The 17,555-nt window shown below is 33.3% G+C and overlaps 2 protein-coding genes across 2 annotated transcripts; one reads left to right on the top strand and one right to left on the bottom strand.

Moving 5' to 3' along the window:
• Positions 1 to 117: 117 nt before the first annotated feature.
• LOC147079206 (uncharacterized) lies at positions 118 to 6,061 on the top strand. Its single transcript, XM_085954230.1, has 5 exons — positions 118 to 862; positions 973 to 1,128; positions 3,106 to 3,203; positions 4,485 to 4,677; positions 5,630 to 6,061. The coding sequence occupies exons 1-5, from the start codon at positions 860 to 862 to the stop codon at positions 5,693 to 5,695; spliced, it is 516 nt and encodes a 171-aa protein (XP_085810356.1). The 5' UTR covers positions 118 to 859; the 3' UTR covers positions 5,696 to 6,061.
• Positions 6,062 to 6,542: 481 nt separating this feature from the next.
• Positions 6,543 to 17,440, bottom strand: LOC147079205 (non-homologous end-joining factor 1-like). Its single transcript, XM_085954215.1, has 5 exons — positions 17,218 to 17,440; positions 15,801 to 16,007; positions 14,946 to 15,084; positions 9,069 to 9,207; positions 6,543 to 7,976 (listed from the first exon to the last, which is right to left on the bottom strand). The coding sequence occupies exons 1-5, from the start codon at positions 17,374 to 17,376 to the stop codon at positions 7,763 to 7,765; spliced, it is 858 nt and encodes a 285-aa protein (XP_085810341.1). The 5' UTR covers positions 17,377 to 17,440; the 3' UTR covers positions 6,543 to 7,762.
• Between the last annotated feature and the right edge of the window lie 115 nt (positions 17,441 to 17,555).

The raw sequence follows: 17,555 nt of genomic DNA, 5'->3' as shown, positions 1-17,555 counted from the left end.
ATGCTGGGCATAACGCGAAAGAACAAAAAGAGGAATGAGTGGATAAGGAAGCAGACAAGGGTTTGCGATGTAATAGAGTTTATTAAAAGCCTTAGATGGAGATGGGCTGGACACATAGCTCGAAGAAGAGACAATCGTTGGACAAATCTAGTCATCCAGTGGTATCCAAGAAGTACAAACCGTCGACAAGGTAGACCTAGAGGCCGCTGGATCGATGAAATGATAAAGTTCTGCGGAAGTACGTGGCAACGCAATGCACAGGACCGAAAGAAGTGGAAGCAACTTGAAGAGGCCTTCATCCAGCAGTGGATAGATTCAGGCTGATGATGATGATGATGATGATGATATAAGTTTTAATATTTCAGACGTATATTTCGGATAATAGAAACAGGGATTTCTAAAATACAATGAGACTGCAGAAACTACCTGCAAATTGTGGGAAAACGTGAGTTCCAGGCACGTAAAATTGAGGTTCCACTGAAAATATATATTTATTTTTTTTGAGAAAATCTCATAAATGTATTGTGACTCCACCAGGAATCGGACTTGGAGCCCTCGGGCGAGAGCCCAGTACCTTGCGCACTGGACCACGAGGGCCATCGGGATTTACAATGGACACATATTTCAGTGATGTTAAATAATTTTTATCATATTTCAGAAAGAGATTGTGGGGATACCTGGTCATGTTGTTGACTGCAGTATAGGTGTAATTAATGCCGCAGTAGCAGTGAAACTGCCCAATGGCAGAACTGCAATATATCTTACAGGTTGCCCTCCCGAATCATTCGTGTCTTTGTCTGAGAGCACATCTTCATATTTTTCTCCAACTAGAATTCAAGACTTGGATGAAGTTGAAATAATGGTACGCATACACTTTCGAGATCAAGTCTACTTAGCTTTCTTTTTTAAGTATTGTGTATTTTTCCAATAACAAAATCTTATTATTAATTAGATGTATTTTGAATTTTAAAGATGGTGAAATGCGGACCAACATATACAATAGTTGGCACTGCTGATAACTGTATTCTTATATGGGGTACAAGATATGGTTTACCAGAAAATGGTACAAGCTCCAAAGATAGTCAGAATTCAAGTGGCGTGTGGTCTCAACATAGCTCTCTAGCAAAGGTAGCTTATTTTAAATATATAACTCATTTGATTTTCTATGGTACCAGTCTGGTGGTAATATGGCCAATTTTTTTGTACTATAAAATTCAGCATATTGTACAAGCGCTTTGGAAATTGGTATAATTTTCGATATTTTTCTTTTTAAAACATGTCCGATCCTAATAAGATCATAATATGGGCCTCTACAGAGTGGAGGTTTTGTATTAATCGATTTTGTTTTTATGAGAAATGGATGTTAGCCACTTGCTCAACCTATTAGGTCCATAGACTCAGACACAAATTGAAAAACAATATATCGTCGTTAAGATATGAAAACCTCGTAACTTAAAATTTCACGATTTTGGTTTTTTACTTATTTTATACTCAATTTGATGAGCTATTAAGCTGTCTAACTTGTATGTGGTATTTATTTACAGTTACGGAGATATTGACAAAAATCACAAACTCGTATATCAAAATTATATTTTTTTATAAGTTGTAATACTCGTATCTTAAACAATCTTACTTAATATAAGTTTTTAAAATTTGAATAATTATTTTATTGTTTCATTATTTTTTTCATCTCATTTTTAAAGATTATTAAATAAATCAAATGTCCAAAATGTGTTTTCTTTTCAAAGATAATAAAATATATAACTGTATTTATTATGAACATTGAAACCTCGTTACTCAATAAAAATCTTACATTGGAATAAAAAAACTCGCAACTCATTTTCTAAGTTAAATACTGCCAAATCTATAAGCCACAAACCAAATCCAAACTGTACAAAGTGCCCCACTTGATTAATTAATCATCTTCTAAAACAACTTTGATCATGTTCTTAAAGAAAATTTTGAGCAAAACTGTTTTTTCATCCTCCTGAACATTTTAACATTTTTCGATACGAGGTTTTCATATTATCTTAACGAGGATATGTACTTGCCAGACCCAGGATTCGATCCTAGGATCCACGACATTATAGGCCGACGCTTGTCGCGCAGCCATCTCGTAACATAACAAATGAATATTTTTTGATTATTATCTACTATGGCTTGGATTATACAGGGTTTAATTGAATTTTAAAAACTAACAAACACTATCTACACATTGTATTCTTTGATCTTAATCTTATATTCTTATGTTGAATCTTAATAACAGCCTACCTCCACCCTTCGCCACTGTTCTACTGTAATAATAAAATTACTTTACAATGAATAAAATATTCTTGAGCGATCTTCCACTATCTCTGAAGAATAAGGTGTTTAACCAGTGTGTTCTTCCTATGGGTGCATAACATGGACCATAAATTCAAAACAAAAGGCCACCCAGATTTTAAAATGTTAAACAAAAAAAAGCTGAATATATTTGAAAAATATGGAAATGATTTTCTTATAATATTATGGAACTGTTTATTATAAAGAATGAATGCACTAAGTGAATTATTATAAAATTTGTAATTGATTTCACATAATCTCTAAATTGATTGTTTTATTATATGCATCCATGGACATGTATTTATTCACTTCGTAGGCTAGTCTCAACATAACAATACCTATAATAATTATACTAAAATCTGTTGGATAATACACTAATTTCTTATTTAAATGCTAGTATGTTGATTTTTAAACATTTTCACTTTGATTATGCAGTCCAAAAATTACTTTAATTTGAATCGAGCATAATCTTAAAAAGATACATAATCAGAGATATATCATTTTCAATAACACGTTTTCTATCTGATACCATAATTCTCCATATCTTTACGTGCATTGTGTCACAAATTATTAATTGTAATGTACATAGTTGAATACTTTCTATTTAGGTACTTGATATATCACAATTATTATTATTCTAAATTTATTCGTTGTCATGTTCTGAATGTCGAGGTGTCATGTTAAATTTAATGAATTAAGTACCTATGACCTATTATTGTATCGTAAGTAATCATCATTTTTTTATAAATGCTCCTAGAGATATTAACTACTTTTTATTTACAGTTGGATCAACTGAATGGCAGTACCACAAGTTTATTTACCAGCTATCTCATGTCAACATATTTACCAGAGACCATAGTGAAACCCATTACACTCATAGGGTTTGTTGAAACCTATACTTATTAATTTTAACTGATTATCATCATAATAATGCCTGCCATGTGGAAGAATATTTGCTTCTGTTGCCGTATACCCAAATTCCTGTTTTGGTAAATTCATTTGTAATTTTTTTTACATGTCAAACACGTAGGAGTTCCCTGAGATTTTACAAAATATTTCAAAGGTTTTTTCCATAAAAAAAATCGAATCACTGATACAAGGCCAGGTTTTCATTACATGTGTCTAGACATGAAGAATATATGCACGGAAATTGCGTGTTGCAAAGATGTTGAAAAAAAACCTTCTTCTATGGAGATGGAGGCTAAATGTATGAAATTGAAAGAAAAAAAGGACCATTGGTCCACTAATTAAGTTACCTAAAAGTGACTTCCCATGATAGCCGACCGTCTTACGCGTTTGCTCATAATGTCGTGGTTGCCAGGTTCGAATCCCGGGTCTGGCAAAATACACATATTGTTTTTCAATTTTCGCTTGGAGTCAGAGTATAGACCTAATAGGTTGAGAAAGTGGCTAACATCCATTTCTTGTAAAAACAAAAAATCTGTTTCTACCACTCTGCGGAGGCACATAATTTATGATCATATTAAGATCAGACATGGTCAAGAAAAGTGACTTCGTATTGCAAGATCATATTTTCTAGAGAACTTCATACTACTGCAATGACATTTATTTGCATAACTTTCAGGGCATATAAAAAGACAATCCACCACGATGAGTAGATAAACAGCTAATAATGCTACACTTTGGCATTATTATTTAGTTGAAAAATCTTGTAAAATTGATGTAAAACTGTTTATATCTGCAGCCGAGGAAGTAATCACAGCGGCAATTAAAAAAATTACAGCCATTCCGTGTGTCATAAAATCGGAATGCCAACTGAGCAATATTAATATTTGTGGAATTTATCAAACTATGCTTCATGCGTTTTGCTAAATTATTTAAAATGTCAAAACAGAAATAACATTCCTCCTTCTATTTATATTCAAAATTCTTTGGTGTGTCGGGACGGTAAGTAGTGTCTGCTTCATCTGACATTTCTCCAAATGTATTCTTCTTATTGGAGTGACGCGCATATATCATTGTTTTCACTGTGGGACACCGGTATTTCTCGCATGCATTCCTCTTAACCAGACCCTTCGTGCAATGAACACCCAATTTGTAACCTGTTGCATACACAAGTGAATGTTGTGTGCGAGCAGCCTTAGAGATATTGAACATCATCTATGAACCAAAATGACTAACTGTTTCTCTTAAAATTCTAGCCTTTACTCATCAATTGATCAAATAGACAGTGGATCGGTATTAACATTAGATGGAATTTACCCTCTACAACATAGCATATTGATACTTGTGCAGACCACAGTGCCATTAGCTAAATTGCGACAGAAAGAAATGGTCAGTTCAGAAGAGTTGCCAGGAAATGAAAATACTAATGATTTTGATACAATGGGACCGGTAAGTAGAACTTTTAGGCCTGACATTACGGTGACTAGACATAACCACAAATCATTGAAAGTAGAATCCTAGGCGAACATTTTAGCTTTAACTATTTTTATTTTAACTATTTTCTTAGCGAAGGTTCGGAGATGGGGACATTACGCATGGAGATGCGAAGATGTCGCACGCTCATCGATTGATCGTGCTGGAGACTGCCGGACAGGCGACATTTCCACATCCCCCGCGTAATATAACCATGGCCAAACCATCACTGAAATATTCGCTTGGACTGCATACAATCTGCGATTTGTGGTCGGGTTAAGTCATCGTAATGGGCGGCATTGTACAAGCTTAGGTAGAAACTTTTAGGGAGTATTAAACTCAATTATCAACTTGAATCTTAAAAATTCTGCACAATGTAAAACTGGATTAACAGAATATATTAATTATGAAAAATTGTGAACTAAACATGTGAAAACACTATTTTCAACACATGAATTTGAAAAATAGGTCAGCATTATGTTGATTAATTATATCTATCAAAATAATATCTTATCAATGATTATTTTCTTACCTTATAACTATCTTCCATAATCTACACAAAACTAAAAGATCTTCAGATAGTGCTGGATTAGTGAGATTCTACTGAATAAGGATTTTCATTGGTTTCTTTTGTGGTCTTCCACGTTATGCCTTGCAACGTGCACTTTACCGTAGCTCGTTGGGCTACTTGATATTTTTTAATTTCTCTTAACACACATTGGTTGACCACAATATAATTTAGTCAATACAGAAATACTACAAGAGAAACCAACGGATAAAGAGGAAGTGCACCGAGCTGGTGTATGGACTTGTATGTCACTCGGTGGTCATCCAATAGAGTTGTACCCGTGAGGCTCTAAATGACCACAGGGCCTTCAGGCCCAGGTAATTAATTACTTTCTAAAATATTTTAAAATTTAATTTCTAGCTTCCAAATTGGATGAAAGCAGAGATAGCATTATCAAAGTATCCATGGAACGAACAACAAAATTGAATAGGTAAAAAATGTGTTGTGTTCAATATTACATATCATTATTTTATGAGGACACAAGAAAGAAGAAAGTAACAATTAAATATGGCCGATATCTATAAGAATTATGACAATAAGTACAATGTATAAAATAGAACTCCACAACAGTTGTTCTCTGCCTTTATTCATCTACTTATGTACGTCAGTAGAAAGAACGTTTCTCGATTCTCTTTTGTTCAATCAAGCTGTCATTAGTAGTCGCATTTCTTTGAAATATATACTGGAAAAATATCAGGTAAATTATTGTGTGGTCGTAGATATTTTATCTTACAATGTTAAAGTGTAATAAAAGAAAGATATAAAAATATATACAAATTGGTGAAGAAATTTAATTTAATCTTTTTAAAATATTATGTATTATCCACACAACGAACACAAACTTCAAAAATTAACGCAATCACTGCTGACCTGTTAATTACTTTTTAATTACCACATTTAACACGTTGACCGCCATGGGGGTCACCGGTGACCGGCGTTGGATTACGTTAAGAGGGCCATGGGGGTCACCGGTGACCGGCAAAGAAGACAACCTTAGAGTTGTACAGCGCCGGCGGGCACTCGCGCAGTGAATTTGTCGATACACGGTGACCGGCATAGCCCTTCTGTATATTACTGCAACTTGGCCTGAAAATATGTCTTCCCAGTCACAAAATATAGACTCACTAATGTAAAGAATGTACATAATGAAAAAAAAAGTTCTCCTTTTAAATTGTAAATGTGTTTTTATTGATATAAATATAAAAATAAAAATTAAATAGATTTTAAAAATGTAAGTTATAAAATTTATGTAAATAATAAAAATGATTATAATGTATGTATACACGTATATTTCCAGTTTATGTGTAACCAGGTATTATACTACCCAGTTTGAAAACTTTTATTCCGTATTTGTGCCTTTTCTGTTTATTATACTATCTAAATCTAAATATAATTCGACCCCAAAATGGCACCATGCTCTCGTCAACACATATGGACAGGTGACCGGCGAAATGGCCGGCCCGGCGCAATATAATAAATTAACTTGTTGGCGCCGCGACGGACACATGTGACCGGCACTTCATAAAAACCAATATTTACGTAAAAAATCATCAAAATGAAAAAAAAACATTATATTTTTTCATAACCTATCAAATAATAAATACCTTAGAAACAAATAATCATTTTTTAACTATTTTATGTAAAACTAGTTGGCGATCAATGTGTTAAATAGCATGTTAATTACATCTAATGGCCAGCATTAAATGAGTTTTAACAGAAGGTAAGAGATCCATGTCTCACCTTATAGTTTTTAAAAATATACAATTGTACTAACCCAATGTTTACGGGCCGCACAAAATTGTGTTTTTGCTAATTACTTTTCAAATGCAAATTAACACGTTAATTACAAAATTAATTAAAAGGGCCCTTAAGCATTGGGTTAATATTGACTTCTAGAGATTTCAAATTCTTTCTACGAGGACCAACTGATATTACACAAACATGCAATTTGGTTTCATTCTATTCTCTTTTTAATAAAAACTGAAAACACATCATATTATGTCCCATAAGTAATAATGAAATGTATTCTTAAGTAAAGAAAAGATAAAATTATGTATTGAAAATACGAATTTATTGTAGAATCAATACAAAAAAATGTCTGTATGAAAAGAACAAATTTAATATGTGTTATGTAGTAAACGTCAGAAATGTAGAAATCATGTCAGTAATTGGGGAGCGGTTGGACACCACTCATAAGATTCTTCCACTCAATGAATGAGATGCGGCAGCTTTGCAACATTAGATGCTCCGTTCTGCTGTAATGTGGTACATAATTTCACACCATCACCTCAGCAATATACCTATTTGAAATTAAAAAAGGAAAATATTTTTCCCAAATGGACCTGTAGCACAATCTGGACGGTATGCATTTACCAATTAAGCTATCAATGTAATCACTAATCATGCCAAAATTTCCTGTTCCGCAATTCCGCTCAGTATGGCCTGGCTTATGATTATGTCTCACTTTATGCATTATGTTAGTAAAGTTCCTAATTAAAAATTTAAAGGTCTCTTTGGTGCTTTTCTTTTCATTTTTGCGGGAGCAGGTTCCTCCTTAACTGTATGACTGTTGCTGAATTCAGAAACAGTGTTTGATTCGTTTATTTCCCTTTTAATTGGTACACTTGAAGATGATTCAATGTCGGATTCACGTTTTATTGCAGCGGTGATTGATTCTAATTTTAATTTAGGTTGAACATCATTTGACCTAAAACACAAAACAACGACTATCATAAAACAAGAATGTAATAAGTATTATTTATTATTCATTATTTAATCTTACACAATAAAATAAAAGCTTATTTTTTATTTGACCGACGCAGTGGAATAAATGTCTGGCTTGTCATGTCCATAGATAAAGTCATGTCATTACCGTAGTTTTATTCTATCTCAAGGTATAATTTATAGTTTTCATAGTTTATAGTAAATCGTTGAGCAAGTGGCTGACATCCATTTCTTGTAAAAACAAAAAAAATCTGTTAATACAAACCTCCACTTTGTGGAGGCCCCCCATATGATCTTATTAGCATCGAACATGGTCAGAAAAAAAATTATCCAGATTCAAGTTCTAAATATTTGTGATGTCCAGACTATAGTGGAACAACTTAACCTTGAAAAACTATGTCATATTTTCTGTCCAAACTATCGAGCTTCATGCTATTATAGCAACAACTCTACCTGATGCATCAAATCATCGTTTAGATTGGAAAAAGACCAATAAACACTACATGTATTTGTGAAAACTGATAAAAATACTGATTGTGACCTCCTTTTGTGGTAATCAAGTAACATGCAACCCTTCGCCATATTGGGTAAATAGCCATTTTGTAAGTCAGGAAACACACTTAAAATAATTTATTATAATATAAAATTGTACACTTGAATTGTCATTTAATTCTTATATCAGTCATCATATCACATCAAATTGCATCGCACAGCCATGTATTTAAAAATGTAAATATTCCTTGAGGAAAATAGCGCCGCAGGCGATTTACTATTCGAGCAAATTTGTGGTGTGTTTTTCTCACTTGCCTGGTCGATCCACCGCGCCGGGCCCCTAGGCTAGAGCCCTGTCAGCCACCCCTTATGGGGGCTATGACGGTCACTCTGAGCCTTCATAACGTACCATGACTCGCTACCGTAAAGCAGCACTGTCAGAATACAAACGTCGAACAGGTGGTATTTGGTTTTAACCGAGTATAGTCGTGAGTTCCAGAGATTCCCCATTGACTTCAATGATCAATGTTGTCCAGACAGCCTCGCCTATTGATTATAAAATAAATAAAATAGATTGTCTTACATTTCTTTACGTGTTTCATCCGGTTGTTTGTTAGCATTTAGTACAGATGTTATACTGCTTGAGTCATGAAATATTTCGTTGGCTGATTTGAATTGTTGATTGTGCTCTTCCACATCGAATGTTTTCGTCTCTAAATGCTCTGCAATTATTTTGAAAATACAAAGTTGAGTATTTTTGTAAATAAATACTTACTATAATAAATAGTATTATCTCGGTAATTCAAACCTTGTTATTTCTAAATTCAGCATAACAAAATTTTTTTCACAATTCTGACTGCCTACCACATCTACTACAAATCGTAATATTAATTTTTTCGCAATTAAAAATGAGTTTCGCTCATCACAACTAAAAAAAAGGAAATTTTATCCATATTATATCTAACGACCATATGTCGTTTGTTCAATGTGTGTGTGCTGTCTGTGCTCCTGTATGGCTGTGAGACGTGGCATCTTACAAAGCTTCAAAGATTTCAGTTTTTGAGCTTTGAGAATCGATGTCTCCGCCGAATCTTAGGGTTGAGCACGTGAGCAGATACGACAGCCCTCGGTGATTGAGGTAATCATGAAGAGACGCTTCACATGGTTGGGACATGTGTACCAAATGTCGCCAGAGAGTACAACACTTCGTACCCTTGTGGCGCAGCCTCAAGGGTTCGGTCGCCGTGGCCGGCCCTCCCTCACCCTGCAGTGGTGCTACAAAACTGACCTACGCACTGCAGGTCTGACATGGCGGGAGGCGCGAGAGTTGGCATTGGACTGAGGGAAGTGGCGTGAACTTGTGCTTGCCCTATGCCCCAGCGCTGGGGCGTGACAGGTAACAGTAGTAGTATCTAAATAATATTAATGACCACAGTGGAACACATGCCGACTTGTGGACAGACTAACTGAAAATCTAGCTTCTACATTCTGGCCGACACGTCTTCGCGGACATATCTTCTCCTCAGTTAGAGCATATGGACACAGCATATAACAGGCGGCATTTGATTTTAGCTGAGTACAGTCGTGAGTCCCAAACATTCCGCATTGAGTTTAATTTGCTCCAGCCATTCCTATTTGAATATTGAGCCCTTTTCGCAAAGTGCCATCTCCCGTGATGTGCATCTGAGCATTGAGTATTTAAAGCATTAATACTCTCAATGGTCTGCTAGTCTTCTATTAGGGGAAAATCTAAATCGGGACAGGTGCCCTTGGTTTTCTTCGTGTTGATTTTCAAACCAACGCAAGACGAATTATTATGTAGCCTGTCGATTGTCTCTTTAATGTCATTGATTGAGTTGATGAATAGTACAGCATCGTCGGCATATTCCAAGTCACACAACTTCATCGTGGGGGTGTCAGCTATGACTCGTCACGTGGTATTGAGATGGGTACATTGCCATTGTAATTAATTATTGAAAATATTTTGGCCACGTTTTTGCGGACGCCTCAAGAAAGTTTCAACCTGGTTTTTTTTATGCTATATAATAGGTTAAGTTTCATACAATGTCAAACTGACAGCATGCATGCAAACTTCAATGAGAGAGCATTGCACAAATGAAACTTAAGACAAAGTATACACGAGTTCTCATGAAAGGTGAAACATGCTATCAAATAAAAACGTCATGTTAACAGTTTGTTTTATCCATAGAATATATCCGTGACACAATGGAATCAGAAATATAATGAAACAATGTTATTCTATTACGTAATTGGAATAGTACTGCTCTGCCTGAGCCTATTCTAGCATTAGTAGCTGCTAAAATAGGGCTACCGCAGTCTAAAGTATGGCACAACTTAGCCCTCTTTCAGACGGGATTCCGGTGTCGAGCCACCGGCGTGGCTCGATTCCGCATTTACACATAACTAAATGGGAGCGTTCAGACGGAAGACACCCGTATCGCACTTTTTTTAAGCCACCTGTGTGGCGGAGATTCCGCATTTACACATAACTAAATGGGAGCGTTCAGACGGAAGATACTCGTGTTTACTAGAATCGCACACTTTTCCTTTGCCCGCCACAATGTCAAGCCGCTCGAACTCATTATTATTTGCAAACGGTCGAAACTCCGGCCATCGTAATAATAATAATAATTAACACAAAGACTGCTTTGATGCAGCGACACGTGTGCTATTATTATTATTGAAATTGAATTTATCATTGAAACATAATTAATATTAATAGGCATGTTTTTTAGCTAAATAGAAATTTCTTCAAAATAAAATGCATAAATGAAAACAGTGTTTCATACTGATCCAGATTCTGAAAAAAAAAATTAATATTATTCTGTTTTCAATAAAAAAGACAATTTACAGATGGTGGTGTTGGTGAGAAAATTTCTTACGATCGATTTGATGAAATTCATTATTGACAATAGTTTATAATCAAATAGATCAGTTTGGTCGAGCATCTTCAAAATACCTACTTAAGTAGGTATGTAAAGAAATAAATACTAACAAGTTTTTCTCTCAATGTATTTGCCATACTTTGTCGTGTAATTATTTTTATTGCTGAAGCCAGGTCTAATTACCTATTGTCTTTTCATTGAACTCCTCGGCGCTATTTATTTTGTAAATTTTAATTTATCATTGACGCATAATTAATATTAATAGGCATCTAAAATATCTAAAATTATGTGATTAAATTATAGGTAGGTACATAACTTTGGTTATTTTATTGATATGATAATATTTTTTATTATTTGATTAGGCAGAGCATAATGAGCAGAATAAATTTTAAATTATTGTTTATTGTTATTAAATCGTATTTAATATTATTCTGTTTTCATTAAAAAAAACTACAATTTGCAGATGGTGTACTAAGTTTTTTTAAATTTGATGAAACCTGCGAAAACCATAGCTAATAGTAAAAAATACTCTAAAATTATGCGATTAAATTATAGGTACACAACTTTGGATATTTTATAGATAGGAAATATATTTTTTTATTATTTGGTTAGGATGGGAATAATGAAGTTTGTATTTATCGAGCATTCATAACAGAACTACAATGTACAATACAAAATTTGTCATTGATAGGGAACCTTTTTTTTTAACATACGGTAGGTGAATTTTAAACACAGCAAATTTTTCTATGATAAAATTAGGCAATCTCATAATGTATATAAATAAGTACAAATATCACCAACAAGTTAGTATTAATTTAAGTAAACAATCGAAACAGAAGTTCTCTATAATTTTTTTTATTCAATAATATGTACCTATATTTTTTACTGTCATTCAATTGAAAATTTATGCTAGGATAAAAGCGCTTGTATATCAAAATTATGAAATAAAATGTGGAAAAAGTAAAAAAAATAAAAACCTTTTATTTTCTAAAAGTGTTTTTTGAATGAAATATGTAGGAAGGTACCTGCCGTTGCATGTCATGAATCATGTGTCTTTCCACGTTATATATATTTAAATCAAATAATAATACCTCAGTAGCGAAGGGTGGAGGTAGGCTGTTAAGATCCACTATATATAGTGCACACTAAACTTTATCAGGTATTAGTATTTTTTTCATTGAAATAACACCACAATTTACAGAAGCTGTTGTTTCGTTTTTTTAATTCAATTAAACCCTGCGAAACCAAGCCATAATAGATAATAGTAAAAAAATACCTATCTATAAAATATCTAAAATTATGCAATTAAACCATACATAACTTTGAATATTTTAAAGATAGAATATTTTTTTTTTAATCTTTTATAGTTTGGTTTAGACAAGGCTTAATGAATTAAAAAAAAACAACCAACAAAATGTGTAATGATATTTATTCTTAATCCAACGAAAACAAATAAGTATGAATGAAAAGGTATGCACAATTTTGTCGTAACGCCCAAAATATACCAAAATTAGTATGGTTTGGTTTAGGCAGGGTTTAATTGATTTTAAAAATCTAACCAATAATATCTGTAAATTGTTCAATAAAAACAAATACGTATGACTAAAAAAGTTTAATGTGCACTAATTATGGCGGATCTTAACAGCCTACCTTCACCCTTCGCTCCTGTAATACCTAAATACATGATTGAATAGAACGGGCGTGTGTTCTTTTAGAAATGAACGTTAGCCTGCATTTTATCTACTTAAGGTCTTATAACTAATTTAATCACGGTAAGTGGTATAGTGTGGCATTTCGGATAAGTAGATATAAAATATTCTAAATCTAAATAAATTAACGTTTAGTAAGTATATTTTAGTTAGTTATAGTATTACTTTAGGTATATATTAGTTGGTATTTGTATGTATCTATATTAGTTATAGGTACCTGCGAAAAAGCTATTAGATATCATATAATTATTAAACAACGTATTCTATACGCATTGTATAAAATAAATGGTTTGTTATTACTGCATCGACCAAAGAACATTTTTATTGCGGCTAGATTCACCGTCATAATAATAATACGTAATAATAATAATAGTATTGTATTCGTCGACCAACATGTGATTATTATTATATTATTATTAATTAGACGACCTAATGAAACCGCACCATTTAAATTAAACCGCCTAACGCAAAATTGGTTTTACCTTTCACATTTTTGTACTGTGTTTTCGAAATATATTTAGAAATTGAACGATCTTTTGACTTATAGATATGAAATTTTCGGTACATGTAGGAGAAGGGTGTACAAAATGGCATAGTGTTTAGTTTAATGAAAAAATGAATATCAAAACGTATAATTTATTATAAAAACGGAGCATGAATAAAGTAAAACTACCTTAAAAAAAAGAAGTAAAAACGTGTAGTTAAAAATCATTTCACCCCTCCGGTTGTACAAAATGGCAAACGACATAAATATTTGTCAAAAATAGAAACAAAAATATATTATCAAATAAAAATTTCATATTTTGACATTCAATTTCCACTGGAAAAGTAGTCATAAATCTTCCAAGATGTTTATCTCCGTTTTTATTGTTTTATTTATATTTAAAAAATGCCTTCTTTAAGTTCTTCCATTCATTTTCACAGCTAAAACTGCCTGATTTATTTTCATTGTATCCCATGTCTCTTACAGAGTTTTACGTAGGTAATTTCGGAACATAATCTTTCAGAAACAATAAAATCATAAATCACATAATATGCCGTTTTAGCCTACCATAATGAATGCCATTTTATCACAATCAAATGAATTTGGCAAATTCGTTAAAAAAACATGCAGTTTACACTTCAGTAATTATGATAAATTTACATCGTACATGAACACTAATAACGGCTACTTAAGCTGGTTTATATTAAATCTATATATATATATATAGATTTAATAATATAAAATACTACATGTAATATTACCTTTTGTCGACAAGCTGCAAAAATATTCGTTTGGTACACAAATCTTTCCACTGTATCTTCTTGTACGGCTGTTTTGAGTAAACTCAATATATAATAAGAAGGGTCATGCATTGTTCCTGAGCTAGTTGCATCATGTTAGACTGCACCATTTCGCCAGTAGAGCAAAAGTTTATTTTTCCCCACTGTGCCATTTTGAACACATTTCCCCTACTATGAATGATAGACTATTAATCCTTACAGCGCTGACAGCACAGCTGTTGTATCCTCATTTGGTGGCCATTATATATAATTAGCATGTTATTTAAACGTGGTATTTAAATAGTAATTAAATGTTCCGCGGTGAAGCGATTGAACGTAATAATTAACTCAAATCATATAATTTTGCACTTGTGGCGGTTTAGTTGTGATGGTGCGATATGAATTCAGTGGCTGCCATAGCCACTGCAGTGTAGAGTGGCTGGATTCTTCAGTGGCTCGACACCGGAATCCCGTCTGTGAGAGCTCTTAGTATAGCCCCTAAGTACCGTTTATGTGACTTGGATTGAATTATTTAAATCACCACATTAATTTTATTTGGCTTAGCAATAAATTAAGTCTTACTTAATGATAATAGTGCTCCTTCAGCTTTGTATTCAAATATTTCCAAATCCTTTTTTTGAATTAGCTCCTTTAAATGTTTTTCGCTTGCTTGCAGTTCTTTCAAATTCGTCATGAGTGGGAGAATTACTTGGTCAAATAACTGAAAGATTAAAACAGGGAAATATAAATATATGAAAGAGAATGGCTTTCTATCAATAATTCTGCGTGCGAAAGGTAAATGGTGATATTTCTAAAATCATTACTTTTCAGGAGAGCCAAAGAAAGATCAAGATTTGGACAAATTTGCAACAATTATGTTTTTATTTAATTATGTGTTATTTAGTATTTCAAAAGTGATTCGATTCAATCTTCTTGTCATCTATGCATATAAACTTACTTCAACTCATTTAAAAAAAAAATTAAGACCTATTTCCTTTTTCCCTTCACAGAAATTATTCACATTTCCAATATAAAAGTACAATTTTGTTACTAAGAAAAGTTTATCTGAAAGACTCTTTATAAATAGGCAAAAATAGCTTAACGTAACATTGAAATTTCAGAGATGAGTGTTTGTAGCCTAATATTTTAAAGTAGATTTTTGGCATAGTTGATTTCTCAAAAATTAGCATGTATATTTTGATCCAAGGAATGGCTAATTATGATGTTGGCCACTTTTCTCTTCCATCATAAAACTACCCTATGGCTAATACCCAATCCAAATAAAAAAGTTTGTCCAAATAAGAAAACGTTCCTCCACGACCTGGCATATGAGTTCACAAACTCCAAAAAGAGCGGTTATGGTGAATAAAAAAACTTTGTAGTACTTAGTCGTTTTTCTGCTGATGAAGAAAGAATTTTAACAAGAATAAAACTTACGGTTTTTGATGATGATGACATAAGATCCAAGCAGAATTTCAAAGGATATTGCGCTTCACGAACTTTTGTCTCCAATATTAAAGTATTTTGCTCATGAAAAGAAATATTCGCATTAATCTTTTTATCTGATAGGCCTTTAAAAAACAGATTCATTGCGAATTTGATTAATGATGTGTCTCGGTCGCCTACAAGCAATGGATTTTGTTTCTGAAACACAAAAAGGTACTTAAATAAAATTTCATCACATCCATAATGTGGAAGTATTTCTACAATTATTATTATTAGTTTTTAGCCATTCTCTCGATGAATCGGACCAATATCAATCTAAACTTATATATTGATTGAAAAAGACAATACTATGAGAATTCCACTCAGGAATGCGATTCAAATCTGCGACCTATGGAATATGAGGTGAGCGTTCTAACCTCTACCTGTACCTCCAATCTGTACCTATCAACTTTGTATTTAAATTTCACCCATAAAAAATATACCGATAGCCTTGTAACCAATATAATTATGAATAAAATTATAGGACAATAGAGTGCAGACAATAATAAAGGGTACAAGTCGGTTATGGGGAAGTCAGCGGTAAGCACATTTTGAAAATTGCCAATATAGAGACCGATTTCTATAAGCTGGTGTACACATCATCGTGGTTCTTTTATGAACTAGTGGAACTAAATTCCCCCCGCTTCAGCATCTTAACACTGCATTACGTCCGCCCCCCCGTCAACTCCATCGTCAATGTGACGCTGCTTATAGAAATCGGAGTCTAGGTACTGGATTATTTGTTAGGTTGGGTTAGTTTAGGTTAGGTTTTCATTCTTGAAATTCATGAATTTTCCCAAAATCGGCTATGACAATTAGCGCGGTTCCCGTCTGGCTTCCCCATAACCGACTTGTACCTAATAAAGGAAGTTGCATTGTGACCCGATCATGGTATAAGAGGAAATACAGCTACCGTAAAGGTAAAGAAGTGGAAGTTATCCACAACAAATAAAGGTGAAGAAGTATTTGGAGGATGCATCATCTAAAGCTAAATTATTGTTATAGATAGAGCTATTTGTAGCCAATGAGAGTTTATATCGCTAGGTGCAGGTAACTATGTGTCGACTCTTGTACGATTTTTACGTCTTCATGAGCAGTGTTTCACAAACTGTAGTAATATTTGAAAGGGAATGCAGATGAATTTTTTTTACGAAAATTTTCAATTGGCAGCTCAGAAAGTTAAAAAAAGGACTTATCATGGAGCATGAGTAAATAAATATCTTAATTATTACAAGTCAAAGAAAGTTGATTTATGAGTTTTCACTTAAGCCATGCTTTGAATATAAAATTAGTCGACCATATAAGCGAGAGAAAGTCTTGAAGCATCATTATGTATAAGTACGTGAGTCATATTGATGAGTTTCCTTACCTGTATTAGAGATGACAGCTCGTCATCTGATAATCTCAAGTCCCATATTCCATTAAAATTAGACACGTAGAAGGTATGGCTACCTTTTTTGGTGCAATATTTTATAAAATAACCATATGTATCGCTATCCGGTATTTCATACCACATTTCAGTATTCATTCTGACATTGACAACTAAGAACTAAATGTATATAAGTTTTGTTGACAACTACTATTTTACTACTGACCATAGACTAATATACTTTATCTTGACAGCTGACATTGTCAGACGAAGTGATGCCAGCTGTTGTAGGCATAGATAATATCTGTACCTTAGAGGCAGACGGATGCAACTCCATT

Source organism: Rhyacophila brunnea, unplaced genomic scaffold (assembly GCF_057557595.1).
Source record: "Rhyacophila brunnea isolate RB1 unplaced genomic scaffold, BYU_Rbru_1.0 scaffold_10, whole genome shotgun sequence".
NCBI classification, from domain to species: Eukaryota; Metazoa; Arthropoda; class Insecta; order Trichoptera; family Rhyacophilidae; genus Rhyacophila; species Rhyacophila brunnea.
This window is presented reverse-complemented; position numbering and strand designations above follow the sequence as displayed.